We start from the raw sequence: 15454 nt of genomic DNA on the forward strand, positions 1-15454 counted from the left end.
GCTCCTACCAGAAGCCTTGTGGTTCCCCTACTTATTACTTGCTACTTATGGCATTTGGAGCAAAATCGATTTCAGTTAGCAATGTATTGCTCTTATGTAGCAGCGGAAAGGGAGAAATGGTTCCTTTGAGGCGACGGCAGATAATTTGTGCGCTGGTTCAGAGTAAGTAGAGGTCCCTGCTAAATGGATGAACAAACGGCAACAGTAAGCTCTAGTAAATGGATCGACCGTACTGGCCAGGGGTAAGAGAATGTAGTGTTGATGAACTCGGATGCAAAATTTGTATATATGCAGATGCTGCTCGTAGACGTTGATGTAAAATTAGTATATTTTGATTGTTGTTGATAAAGCTGAAGGATGGTCGGCACACCACCTTCCGGCCGCGAGCCGGCTACAGCAAACAAAAACCCCATGCCCCGCAGGGAGCCTCGCCGCCACGGCGGGCGTCATCTGGTTGCGCCAGTCGCCGACCTTGGAGACGGCAGCACCCGCGCGCCATTCCTGTTCACCTCTAGATTGCTCTGCGCAGCTCCAGGACTGGCGTCGTCCTCAGCTTCTCGCCGGGCAAAACGTCACCCAGGAACATGCCGCTGTGCCCTGCGTAAAGCTGAAGCTGGTGAGCCCCATGATCCCAGGCAACAGGGAAGATATAACATGATACCAGCCATTACATAATACCATGTTTCAAAAACTCTAATTTAAATGTTTCAAAAAAACGGATTTTTTTTCATGAATGTTCACAAGACGTGCCTACAATCCCTAAAAACTCCAAATACAAATTTGGATTTACCATTTTGGTTTCTTCCAAGAATATTTCGAATTCAAATTTGGAGTTTTTAGGGATTCTAGACATACATGTCTTGTGAAGAATCACAAAATAAATCCAGAATTTCTTGGAATTTCCAAGCTTGATTTTCGTGGCATGGTACAATGTAATACTACATGGTAAGAAATAACATGTCATTTCTACCTCAAGATGGAGCTACATGTTACAATATATCGTATATATACGCCCCCATCACGCAAAATTTGGGGGCGCACTCCACATATATCAAAAACATGTACCGGGCTGTCTATGACCGACTGACTGACTCTAAACCAATACAACCGAGGACGCTCAACGATGACCTTGTAGAGATCTGAACGAACCGTTTGCCAATTTCAGACAATTTCCACCCCTCCACCTATGTTCTCCAGAAAAGGAAAACCCAAAGAATGACTCACTGTAAGCAGCATGAACAGATTGGCTGTCCAAGCCCACTTGCAAAAAAGAACTCTCCACCTGAGACTGAGTCATAGCAGTATCCCCAAAAAATGTTGTTTGTCACCTCTTGCTCCACATTCATCTTGTCCCTAACTACTCACTGATCCATGAGTAGGTCACCAGATACATATTGTCTTACTCGGCCACCCTCTCGTAGAAAAGGATGTAAGCCTCGCAGTTGAGAACCTCCTCCAGAGAGGTTTCTCTGACATGTGAATCGCTCGCGTAAAACCAAGACTTGGAGGAGCGGCTCTGCTGCTGCCGACCCCCTATCTTGCCAGATCTTACATATGCAACATAATGCCCCCCTGTCATGCTTCCCATGTGCTCGACAACAGCTACCAGCCGATAAGTGGTGATGTCATTATCCTTGGATCTGCGTATTAAGGAAAACAGTTAATTTCCAAAGCATACAATCCAATTTTAAAGTCCGTAAATGACTCTCTCTGCCCATAAATCACAGATACGAATGGTGCACAATAGGTCCCTAAACTTATGCGGGCATGTCACTTGGGTTCTAAACTTGAGATAACACATATAAGCATACTAAACTTGAGAGCTACACATGTAGGCACCTACACTTGTACAAGTGTGTAAACAGAATAACAAATTAGATCAACTAGAACAATATTTGTTGTATATATGCTGAAAAATGACAATACTAAAACCCAGTTTGAGTCCCTTAGTGTAGACACAAACTGGTGAGCAGTCAATACAGCTTACCGTATATGCCTTCGAATCTAAATCATATATGTAACCTCCAGATTCACATTGATTATGAAAAGATTTCATGCATTCTGCTTTCTTTCAGGATATGGACACGGCAGACTTGAATCAGAGAATAAGATTGTAAACAATGTGTAGAAAAAATATCTGCGGAGAATGTTCTAGGGTTTTACAGCCAATGAATCGTCATCATATAATATTTAATTATTTATCTTTTCAGTTCTCTATGTTGACAAGAAACATATCTATGATTAAAATAAGAGCATTCTGTTCTATCATTATTAAAGAAAGATCCACCAAAGTAAACAAGTGGGGAAAGGAATAGTGTCAAATTTTATCTAGTCATATCATTGTGGCAAAATCCTACATGCAATTGCTACTTTAGCAAGCCATGGACAGACAGTGGTGCCCCCTTGTGGCTACTAGGAACTACAGCTGCAGGCAAGCAGAAAACTGTTGGGTTGATTTTATTTTGGCAAATTCAACTGAGTTAGAAAAATCAGTACCTTGGGTCCATGTACGGTCGTATATCGAGTGTCTCCTTAAAGCGCACATGCCCTTTCAGTTTCCTGAACCGACCATGAGAGTCATGGCTGAATCTGTTCAAAGTAATCGTCAATACAGGCGGTGCCTTGCTGATAAGAATTCTTCTCATTGCAGCTCTGAAAACCTTTGTTTCATCCTCTTTCTGTTTATTTTGGTTATCTTGTCCTTTGTGTGCCTTGACAACCACCTTCATTCTCTTCCTCCTTCCGATATTCCTTGTGAAGCCATCTTCATTATCTTTGGCGCTCGGTAAGATGCTTTGCGTCTCAGGTGGAAGGCTACTAGTCACAACTTCTTCAGCATTGGCACCACCAGATTCAACCTTTTTGTCGCTAGTAGTACTGCAAGAGGCCGAGTCATTGTCGCCACAACTCACTGGTGCACTCGTTTCTTCAGCGGCTACATCCACATTATGACCATCGTTATGCTGCGCAAAGTCATGCGGTTGCTTACTGGAAGATGTAAATTCCACTGCTGAGCTGTTCAAATCCCTACACTCCTGGTGGTATGTTTTACTGTCTGGCTGCTCAGTAGTGTCAACGTCTGGAGAATTACCATCAGAGGTGTTTTCAGCATCAACCAAAGAAGGATTTGCACACACCCCTTCGTTACAGCACATGTCAGGATTTACATTGACAGAGCAACCATCAGTTGCCATAATCTGATCAATGTCCTCTTTTTTGCTGCAGCTCGGGACCTTATCATCAACATGTTTTTCATCACCACTTGCCATCATCTCCGCACTGTCCTTTCTATCATTGGCACTAGCTGCCGTCTCCTCACCCTCTTCTAATTCATTGGTGTTTGGCTGTGCAACAGCGATAGAACAATGCTCACAATGCCAAGATTCCGATAGCAGCTCTGGCTCAGTATACAATGACAAGCAGCCCTCAACTGATACGGGAGCATTACTATCATCCACTTCATCATCAGCACTATTGCTACTCCAAGCCATCACATCAATATCTCCAGTTGTGCCAGTTTCTTTCTTAGCATCAGAAGTTATTTCAGGCTCACCAAACATATCACCGATACCAAAACAGTCATCTTGTTCCCCATCTCCGCCATATAACGGCTGTGTGTGATTTTCTGCTGCTAGATAATCAGCTGGATGAGGACCAAAAACTATTGGATTCTGTGAGCTTTCTGCAGTTTTATATATTTCTTCAGCAGTGGTGTCAAATTCTTTGTAAGGAAGCAAGATCACAGTCTGTAAACAAGTTGCATCATCAACAATGTTCTCATCTGAGGGATCAGAAATCAAGGCCTGCTCTTTGGGCAAGGCATCATCTCCACTGTGAAATGAACCATGTATGGCATCGTTGCTGTTCCAGATCTGTCCTGCTCCAGTCGAACATGCAGAATCAAGAATCTCAGACTTCGTTTCATCTGCATCAGCAAGATAATCTAACCAGGAAATGTCATCCTCCACATTAGAAGCGGCCTTCAGCTCTTGGTTGGGAACAGAAGCACATGACTCACTGCATTCAGAGGGCTCATGTTCTTTCTCACTGACAACCTGTCCTAACTCTGAACCTGGAATCTGGGAATCATTGCCTTCAGCAATTGTTTGTACTTGTTCTTTGCTGCTCTCCGCTATTGCAGGAGACACTCGGGTAGGAACCTTTCCATATCTGCGATTTTTGTTCCTATCTCGTATAGACTGCTTGGTCCTCTTTGCTGGTGGTGATGAAACACTCTTGGCTGGAGGTTTCCTTGATGGAACTGGTAGCGAGAGATCAAGGAATTGGTCGTGCTTAACAGATCCGTGTGTGCATTCTGTGCTGGAGACAGTACTAGACAGCTGACCCCCAAAGATGGAGTCAACAATTGTAGGAACCCCAGCAGCACTGGAAGCATCCTCCGCTGCCTTCCGCGCTTCAGTTTCCTCCGTGCCTAAACCATCAAGAAAACAGCGGAGCAATTCATGACTGTCCTGCATCTGGTAGCCTTTGAACTGAGGGTATTTCGAGCAAATACTTGAGAAGAGGCTCTTTGGGCTCAGTGCACCTCCTGCATCATTTGAAGCACTCGTTTCCACAAACAACTTCTTCAGTGACATAGCAATGGCTCCTATTGGAACATCTGGTCCTAGCATCTTGCTGCGAAACTTATCAAGCGCTAGGAGGCTCTGCAGCACTGCATTGAAGAAACATGTATTTCCAAGATTCGGCAGCCCTTTAATCACATTACCATGGCTATTAGCCAAAACCAATGCATTGCTCTCCACCGCACCAAGAACCACCTTCTCAACGGCTGGCGCTGCTACAACTGTCTCCACTACAGGCAGCTCGATGGACACATCATTTTCGCATGACAAGCAATAAGCGATGGTTTGTTTATCATAGCGTGCAGCCCACCAGTGCCGGTCCTGCTTGGCATGCCTTCTGGCATGGCCGTATGGCTTGGTATCTGACACGGCGCCGCCGCAGAAGTGCCGGCCGCAGTCCAAGCAGACCCACAAATCATCATTCTTCTCCGCCTTGGCCTGCGTCTTGGCAGCAGCGCCTTTCTTCTTCTGCTGCTTACCGCCTTTCTCCTTGCCACCCCCGCCGCCTTTCTTCCGGGGGGCCTCCTCCCGGCAGTGCTCACACGACGCGAGATGCTTGGCAGACACGATCTCCCGTAGGACCTTGTCCAAGTGGCGACTGTCACGGCTGTAGTGGCCGCACTGCTCCCAATCGCCGGCCGAGACAGCCGCTTCCTCGACGTCCTGCGAGGCCTCGTCGCCGGATCCAGCATCGGCCAGCGGCTCCCGCTGCTGCGCCTTCTTCGCCTTGGCCTTCACCTTCTTCCCCATCTCTCCTGAAACACACGGATCCAATCAAGCCCAAGGAAGATACCAGCCGACAGCTACACGGCCGCCGTGGGCGGATCCAGATGGGGAAATTTCTGGAGTTCGGCGGGGTTTAACAACTAACCGGTGGAGGACGGGATGGTCATACCTCAGGAATCAACCAATGCTCGAAATCGGGGACGGAGTTGGGGCAGCAGGGACGCGGCGAGGCGGGACGGGACGGGAAGCGGCGGCGGCGGCGACGCGCGGGAGAGGCGGGGGCGCGCTGCTCGGGGGCGGAGGCTTCGTCGGCAGTGGAGCTAAGCTACGACGGCGCGGCGGCAGCTGTGGCTAGGGCAGGGAGATGCTTCAGGGCCGGCGCCGCACTGGGTGGGATTGGGGGCACGGAGAGGAAAAAGAAGGTGTGCCGATACGCCACGGAACTCTGAATACGAGTTGGGGTATGAACAATCTGTCGTAATCTTTTTGGGCTACGAAAAGACTTAAAGGCTTACTCCTCCGTTTTATGCCTCCGTTCCAAATTACTCGTCACAGAAATGAATATATCTAAAATTAAAATACATCTAGATATATTCATTTCTCTGACGAGTAATTCTGAACAAAGAGAGTATAATATAAGAGCGTTTTTTATATTAATGTAAGTAATTCATTAGACAATACACGAATGCGGAATCGGTTGCAATATAAGAGTAGATTTGATTGTATCCAACATGAATATTCAAGTTAATAATATATGAACTAAAAAATACATATGATATATAGTGTTTTTTTAGGATATGATATATAATGTTAATGTATAAATGTGTTGCCTAGTCTTTTTTATCGCATTGATTTTTTGATTGCATTGGCTAGAGCACACTTTTATATGGTACAGAGGAAACCAATTCTTTCGAGCCCACCCACCCTTCTTCCGCTGCCATGGACACTAATCCTCTAGCCTCCCCCTCCCCCACTCCTCTGATGATGATGCATCAGCACCGGGCGGCGTCCTCCATGCTGCCTCGGTGAGCGCCCCTCCTGATAAAGGCGAGGGTCCCGATCTTTCGATGAGATGATAACTATTGATTTGGTGGAGACGACTTTGACGATCCGACTACAAACGTGCACGACGTTGCGCCTTAGCAATCGCTAAACCAATCTCCTGAGGTTACTGACGATGCTGGAAGTACGGTCAGCCTGACCACGAAGGTCTATTCCTGCAAGCAATCGAAGAATGAGCAAGAATATGATAAAGCAATCTGAATATCGCAAATATATATGAAGTATTGATAATGGTGGGGATCCGGAAGCGGTCTTGGTCTGGTCGTTGGACACAAACGAAGTACACGAAGTTGCAATGGCTAACTTTTAACTGAACAAATCCCAAGGAAAAAGCTACTAGATGGATCTACTTATATAGGAGCAAGGGGTGGCGGCCAAAGAGGTGGGAGGACGTCCCAAGGCATCCTAAAACTAACCCTAGGTCGTACAAGGCTCATGGGCCCAAGTGGAGGTGATGCAACACCTTTGGGCTTGTAGTTTGACTCGGATTCTGCTGCAACGTCAAATTGTTTCGTCTGTAACTCAATGCTCCGGACGAATTTGAAGGTGAATCCAATTGGGTTGGAAAGAGCACGAAATCTAGTTTCCAACAAAAAAAGAATCACCCAATTCGGAGTCCGTATGAAAAAGTTGTTGACGTTTTGAGTCAGGTATGTCTGTGCAGTCCGAATCTGAATCCAGAACGTGAGAGACTTGGACTCTATCTTCTCTTGGCCCAAAAGTGACGTGAGAAGGACTTTTTGAACACAACCTAAACTTCTCATTTTCCCTTATCTTCATATGTGGATTGTACAAATGTCCCATACACCTGCAATTAGACAAAACACAAAAGTGTGTGAAGTATTTTTGTTCTGGATAACATAAATAGATTATTGAATAGTTTGCATTAGAAATCACCTGACAAATATGCATGTATGCAATATTTTTGGTCGTATCCAAGGTAGTCATGTCCTCATCATCCTCCCCTTTTTGAAAACAAAGCCGTCCTCGGCGTTGCTTAATCTGAAATGTGGTTAACAAAAGAGACAAGGTGTACATGTTGTATATGTATATGTTATCCAATTTAACTTCCCTTGATTTTTGCACGTATGACACATGTATACATGAGTAACTTTCATAGTTCATAAAAACTAAAGCTAAAAAATTATCACAAGAAGTAGAAGGCATGAAAATATTAGAACTCAGTTTGCACATATAAGTGAAGCTCTTATTCATTTCAAAAGATTCGCAATGTTCATCATTAAACCATCCCAACTTTGGTGAATAAAACTTACTTGCATCAAATTTACACGCTACAACATGCTTAAATAAGCAAACATGCAATAAGTCATTGGACACAGAATCATCACCAAGATTGGAGGCAATATCAAAATGATTAAACATTAGTTCTTTTGCATCAACAGTTAATTCAATGGGTGCACTCAAAATTGTTGATATTTCAGTTGTTTGATCACATGACGCATTCATGACAGTAACAAGATTCTCTAAAATAGGTGGTGTGCTCAAATCAACAGGTAACTCAATACATGACGCATTCAAGTTAACTAGGCATGCATCATTCTCATGTGAAGTTATATCATCAATACCTTTACTGTTACCTTGTGGCAAAGATGTAGCTGATGCAGGTACGGACGTTGACAATGTACCATACCCTTGAGATGATGCCGTGCTCATAATCCGAGGTGCAATGATGGAGTAACCCACCGGCGGTGGTGAGCATGAACTGGAATAGTTGTTGTTGTAGTTACCTAATGCATCCTCCTGTATCTGTCTCTCAAAGGTACAAGCACGGACATACATACCAGTAATGCAACGAGGAATATACTGAAATCTTGCCTGAATATCATGGTTCAAACCACCAAAAAATCTATTCATTGTATCATTCTCAGATTCTTCTATGTCACAATGATGCATATAAGATTTGAACTCTTGGTAGTAAGCATGAACAGTGTTGTTGCCTTGTTTAAATTGTTCAAATTTGCGAAGCAATTCACGACGATAATAAGGAGGAAAAAATTGTTGTCTCATTACAGCTTTCAAAACTTTCCAAGTTGTGGGTTGGTTATCAATATTTTTCTTACAATGTACACTCCACCAAACAGAAGCAAAACCAGTAAATGCTCTAATGGTAGCTCGTACTCTCTCAAGTTCAGAAAAATCATGATGACTAAAAACTTGTTCTACTTCAAGCTCCCAAGCTAGATAAATAGCAGGATTAAATCTACCCTCAAATGATGGTAAAGAGATAACCTGACCATATGCTTGTGTGTGTTGTCCCAACTCTCGTGATGGTGAAGATGTGTCCGTCGTCCAAGAACTTCTATCTCTGGAACCTGTCATGATTAGTAGAAACAAGAACCAAAATTTGAGAATAATGTTCCTATGAACTACTAGGATGTGGTTGTAAAGTGCTCACAGTAAAGCAAATATCAATATCTTACAAGTTCTTACCATGCGGCAGGTGGTGACAAGCAACCAGCGGTGTCAAATAACTCCGAAGATTGTGTAAAGCGATTGCCAGGGGAACGTGCGTATACACGGTGTAGAAATATGTGGAGCTGGGTTGGCTATATATGGTAGCAAAAGATTAGCAATAATCAATTCAGAGATGCAATGTTGAATAAACGCTCAACGACGGTACTGTGCTGGTCCTAGGCTAGACCGAACTAGAGACACGAGCCTAGAACACTAATGAGGTCACGTCGTAGCACAACCAGCATCAATGAAGGATACTAAGTAGCTCTGGACAGCAAGATATAAGTGAAGATCACAACGGCAGTAAAGATAATGATGTGAAATAACAGCCAAGCTGTTTTACTAAACAGTGCACAAAACAGATTCCAATCCGAATTCAACTACGAGATTGAGTCTAAAAAGATCCGAATTTTGTTTTTTTTCTCTTTTTTTTTCCTCACACTTTTTTTTTCTTTCTCTCCTTTTTTTCTCTGACTTTTTTTTTCTCTTTTTTTCTCTCGTTTTTTTCTCTCTTGTTTTCTCCCTCTTTCCAAAACAAACTAGATAAGATGCAGATTGGATCAAGTGAAGATGTGAACGATCTCAACTATTATTATGACAATGAATGGTGGGTAGCACGTGGTGGAAATTAATGGATGGGTGGTGGACAGCGGAAGAGATAATGATGCAGCGGTGGCGTGACTAATGTGAACAGAACTCGAAACTCTAAACGAACTAGACACTAAGACCAGCAATTCGACACGACGATGCAACCGATAATTCAACTATGCAAGCAATGAAAAGAAAATTGCAAAGGCTCAGACTGGCTTGGAACAAGGATGAATAGATCTAACTCTTTTTTGTGGCTTTTTCTTGGACAATAGGTAAGAAAATAAATCTAATCTAGGAAAACTGGAAATTCTCACGAGCAACCTGAAAACTGATACCACTTGATAAAGGCGAGGGTCCCGATCTTTCGATGAGATGATAACTATCGATTTGGTGGAGACGACTTTGACGATCCGACTACAAACGTGCACGACGTTGCGCCTTAGCAACCGCTAAACCAATCTCCTGAGGTTACTGACGATGCTGGAAGCACGGTCAGCCTGACCACGAAGGTCTATTCCTGCAAGCAATCGAAGAATGAGCAAGAATATGATAAAGCAATCTGAATATCGCAAATATATATGAAGTATTGATAATGGTGGGGATCCGGAAGCAGTCTTGGTCTGGTCGTTGGACACAAACGAAGTACACGAAATTGCAATGGCTAACTTTTAACTGAACAAATCCCAAGGAAAAAGCTACTAGATGGATCTACTTATATAGGAGCAAGGGGTGGCGGCCAAAGAGGTGGGAGGACGTCCCAAGGCATCCTAAAACTAACCCTAGGTCGTACAAGGCTCATGGGCCCAAGTGGAGGTGATGCAACACCTTTGGGCTTGTAGTTTGACTCGGATTCTGCTGCAACATCAGATTGTTTCGTCCGTAACTCAACGCTCCGGACGAATTTGAAGGTGAATCCAATTGGGTTGGAAAGAGCACGAAATCTAGTTTCCAACAAAAAAAGAATCACCCAATTCGGAGTCCGTATGAAAAAGTTGTTGACGTTTTGAGTCAGGTATGTCTGTGCAGTCCGAATCTGAATCCAGAACGTGAGAGACTTGGACTCTATCTTATCTTGGCCCAAAAGTGACGTGAGAAGGACTTTTTGAACACAACCTAAACTTCTCATTTTCCCTTATCTTCATATGTGGATTGTACAAATGTCCCATACACCTGCAATTAGACAAAACACAAAAGTGTGTGAAGTATTTTTGTTCTGGATAACATAAATAGATTATTGAATAGTTTGCATTAGAAATCACCTGACAAATATGCATGTATGCAATATTTTTGGTCGTATCCAAGGTAGTCATGTCCTCATCACCTCCTGCGCCCCCGGCCACCCCAGCGCCATCGCCCGCTCCTGACGCGTTCCCCTCGTCCGTCCTGCAGATGATCGACATCTGTCACCACGTCTCCATCACCCTGGACCTGCACGCCGGCAACTACGCGCGGTGCCGTCACTTCTTCTTCACCATCGTGGGCATGTTCGGTGTCCACGACCACCTCGTCGCCCCGGCTGTCACGTCGCCGCGACCCCGAATGGGTCATGGTCGACCACTGCGTCGTGCATTGGATCTATGCCACGATCAGACGATACTACTGGCGTCCTCTGGGCCGCCATCGAGGAGATCCCCTGCGACAATCAGCTCTCCTGCGTCGTGTACATCGACGCGGAGTACCACGCCGTGGTCCAGGGTGACCTGACGGTGATGCAGTACTTCACGGGCGTGGAGTCCTTCACCGACCAGCTTCGCGACCTCGGGCAGCCGGTCGGCGACATGCGACAGTTGTTCCACATGCTACGCGGCCTCGAGCGTCAGTATCATGGTGCAATCCCGCATCTCACCGTGCGTAATCCACTGCCCACCCTTCTACAGGCATGCTCCTTCCTCCTGCTGGAAGAGCACCGTGCGGAGCAGGCTACTCTCCTGTAGTCTAGTCACGCGCTCATCGCCGCGCGTCCACCGGCCGCCCCTGCAGCTCCACCTGCTCCGTCCGACAGGAATGCGGGGCGTGGGCGTGGTCCCAACCGTCGCCGCAGAAGCGGCAACGAGGGGGGCACATCGTCTTCATCTTAGTCTCCAGCACTGCCTCCTCCGCGTTCGGCTACCCTACCAAGCCAGGCTCCAGGCACCAACTCCTGGATCGGCATGGTGCAAGCCTGGCCCATGTCGTGGCGCGCACCCGGCGTCGGCTGATGCGGCTTGAAGCTACGCCGGTATTTCCCTAAAGAGGAAGGGATGATGCAGCATAGTGATGTTAGGTATTCCCCTTAGTGATGAAACCAAGGTTATCGAACCAGTGGGAGAACCAAGCAACAACATGTAAACGGCCCCTGCACACAAATAACAAATACTCGCAACCCGTCGTATTAAATGGGTTGTCAATCCCTTTCGGGTAACGGTGCCAAAATTGGCAAACAGGCGTGAATAAATTGTAGTAGATTGATAGATCAAACGCCAAATAAAATAAATAAGAATAAATTGCATCAAGGTATTTTTGGTTTAATAGATCTGAAAATAAAAGGAAAATAAAATAGATCGCAAAGGCAAATAATATGAGAAAGAGATCCGGGGGCCGTAGGTTTCACTAGTGGCTTCTCTCGAGAAAAATAGCAAATGATGGGTAAACGAATTATTGTTGGGCAATTGATAGAACTTCAAATAATCATGATGATATCCAGGCAATGATCATTATATATGCATCACGTCCAAGATTAGTAGACCGACTCCTGCCTACATCTATTACTATCACTCCACACATCGACCGCTATCCAGCATGCATCTAGTGTATTAAGTTCATGGAGAAACGGAGTAATGCAATAAGAATGATGACATGATGTAGACAAGATCTATTTATGTAGAAATAGACCCCATCGTTCTATCCTTAGTAGCAATGATACATACATGTCGGTTCCTCTTCTGTCACTGGGATCAAGCACGTAAGATCGAACCCACTACAAAGCACTTCTTCCCATTGCAAGATAAATAAATCAAGTTGGCCAAACAAAACCCAAATATCGGAGAAGAAATACGAGGCTATAAGCAATCATGCATATAAGAGATCAAAGAAACTCAAATAATTTTCATGGATAAAAAGAGATAGATCTGATCATAAACTCAAAGTTCATCAGATCCCAACAAACACACCGTAAAAGAGTTACATCATATGGATCTCCAAGAGACCATTCTATTGAGAATCAAACGAGAGAGAGGAAGCCATCTAGCTACTAACTACGGATTCGAAGGTCTACAAAGAACTACTCACGCATCATCGGGGTGGCACCAATGGAAGTGGTGAACCCCTCCGTGATGGTGTCTAGATTGGATCTCGTGGTCCTGGACTCTGCGGCGGTTGGAATTGATTTTCGCCGACTCCCCTAAGGTTTATGGAATATTGGGGTATTTATAGAGTAAAGAGGCGATCCGGGGGGCACCCGAGGTGGGCAAAACCCACCAGGGCGCGCCTGGGCCTCCAGGCACGCCCTGGTGGGTTGTGCTCCCCTCGGAGCAGCCCCCAGGTGCTTCTTTGGTCCATTGGTTGTATTCTGGTCCAAAAAATCCATAAAAAGTTTCGCTGCGTTTGGACTCCGTTTGGTATTGATTATCTGTGATGTAAAAAACATGCAAAAAATAGCAACTGACACTTGGCACTATGTCACTAGGTTAGTACCAAAAGATGATATAAAATGGCTATAAAATGATTATAAAACATCCAAGATTGATAATATAACAGCATGGAACAATAAAAAATTATAGATACGTTGGAGACATACCATCGGCATCCTTGGTCCACGATCTGGCGTCCCACAACAGCAGGTGTTCTTCACATACGACTCGCCCGGCGCCAACTCCAGCACAGCGCCCCTGCCGCCGTCGCCCTACGGGTACGACACTTATCCTTCCATCCTCCCCGACTTCACCTATGGCTCGCCGGGCGCCAGTTCTAGCGCGGCGCCCCGCCATCCCAACCATGGGACATGGGTGGTCTACAGACGGCACTCCAGGCGCGCACACCTCGCAGTCGCCACCTTCCAGCACCTCGGACTAGTACATGGACTCCAGGGCGTACTCGCACATGACCTCCAACCCTGGTACTCTCCATTCCCTTCGCCCTTCCTTTTCTCCTCGTGACATTATCGTCGGTAATGGCGGCCACCTGCTGATCACTCACACCAGGCGCGGCACGCTTATCGCCAACAACTCGTCCTTAGAGCTTCACAATGTTTTGCTTTCTCCTTCGATCATTACCAATCTCCTCTCTGTTCATCGCCTCACCCGCGACAACCCTGTTTCTGTGGAATTTGTCTCTTTTGGGTTTTCTGTTAAGGATATCCTCATCCGCCTGGTGATCTGCTACCTCTTGAGCATGCGTTGGTTTTCCCTTGAAGAGGAAAGGGTGATGCAGCAAAGTAGCGTAAGTATTTCCCTCAGTTTGTGAGAACCAAGGTATCAATCCAGTAGGAAGCTACACGCAAGTCACCTAGTACCTGCACAAACAAACAAGAACCTCGCAACCAACATGATAAAGGGGTTGTCAATCCCTGCACGGTCACTTACGAAAGTGAGATCTGATAGAGATAATAAGATAAATATTTTTGGTATTTTTGTTGCATAGATTGAAAAGTAAAGATTGCAAAATAAATAGTAAACTAGAATTGTAGATCGGAAACTTATAAGATGTAAAGTAGACCCGGGGCCCATAGGTTTCACTAGTGGCTTCTCTCAAGATAGCATATATTACGGTGGGTGAACAAATTACTGTCGACCAATTGATAGAAAAGCGCATAGTTATGATGATATCTAGGCATGATCATGAACATAGGCATCACATCCATGTTAAGTAGACCGAAACGATTCTGCATCTACTAATATTACTCCACACATTGACCGCTATCCAGCATGCATCTAGAGTATTAAGTTCATAAGAATAGAGTAACGCATTAGGCAAGATGACATGATGTAGAGGGATAAACTCAAGCAATATGATATAAACCCCATGATAATCCCCAAGTGCAGGGAATCATCGTAGAAATTTCCAAAGGTGGAAGTGATAAGTATGGAGTGTCGAACCCACAAGGAGCTAAAGGTAAGATCAATATTCTCTCAAGCCCTATCTGCCACTGATATGACTCTACGTACACTGAACGTTTGCTTCCAACTAGAAGCGAGAAATAAAACTACGTTGTGGGTATGAAGTGGATAACTTTGTATGATATCGGAGAGCTAAAATATGAAAATAGGTGCTGTTATCATAAAGTTAGAATATATTACTCCCTCCGTTCCTTTATATAAGGTGTATTTGTTTTTTGATAAAATTCCAGAATGTAAGGTGTATTTCTTCCAATTCCACATAATTCCCTTGTTAGCCCTCCAGAAAAAGGGAAAGAATCTCTCTCCTGATTGTCTGTATCTCTCCTTGTAGCAAAACAAGGAAACTATCTCTCTGTCGATTGCATATATCTCATACTTTTCTCGACTAACTAATTTACTTGCCACTAACAAATAAATTTGCCAAGGGTAATTTCGTCCTAACATGTCTATAATTATGTGCCTTGGTCACCGTGTCGAAAATAATACACCTTACATAAAGGAACGGAGGGAGTACTAAATACTATAAATAGCGAGTGTGGAATAATGGTGGATCGGTGTGCAGAATTGTCCTAGGCAATTGTTAACAAGACCGATAGTCATCATGGCAATTTCATATGAGGGAGAGGCATAAGCTAACATACTTTCTCTTCTGGGATCATATGCACTTATGATTGGAACTCTAGAAAGCATCTGCAACTATTAAAGATCATTAAGGTAAAACCCAACCATAGCATTAAAGCATCAAGTCCTCTTTATCCCATACGCAACAACCCCCTTACTCGGGTTTGTGTTTCTCACTCACGCAACCCACTATAAGCGAATCATAAACGTATTGCAACACCCTACAGCGGGAATCCCTCACGCTTGCGCGACACGGAGGGCACCATAGGATAGCACCAAAATAAAACATCACTACAAAAA

General features: G+C 44.7%; 1 protein-coding gene across 1 annotated transcript; it reads right to left on the minus strand.

The window, feature by feature from the left end:
• Nucleotides 1-946: 946 nt before the first annotated feature.
• LOC125509929 (ubiquitin carboxyl-terminal hydrolase 2-like) lies at nt 947-5770 on the minus strand. The gene is made up of 3 exons (XM_048674993.2): nt 5482-5770; nt 2497-5341; nt 947-1640 (listed from the first exon to the last, which is right to left on the minus strand). Exons 2-3 carry the CDS (start codon nt 5334-5336, stop codon nt 1400-1402), a joined length of 3081 nt encoding a protein of 1026 aa, XP_048530950.1. The 5' UTR covers nt 5337-5341; nt 5482-5770; the 3' UTR covers nt 947-1399.
• Between the last annotated feature and the right edge of the window lie 9684 nt (nt 5771-15454).

The sequence above is a fragment of the Triticum urartu genome, chromosome 5A, assembly GCF_056163025.1.
Source record: "Triticum urartu cultivar PI428250 chromosome 5A, HENAU_Tu73, whole genome shotgun sequence".
NCBI classification, from domain to species: Eukaryota; Viridiplantae; Streptophyta; class Magnoliopsida; order Poales; family Poaceae; genus Triticum; species Triticum urartu.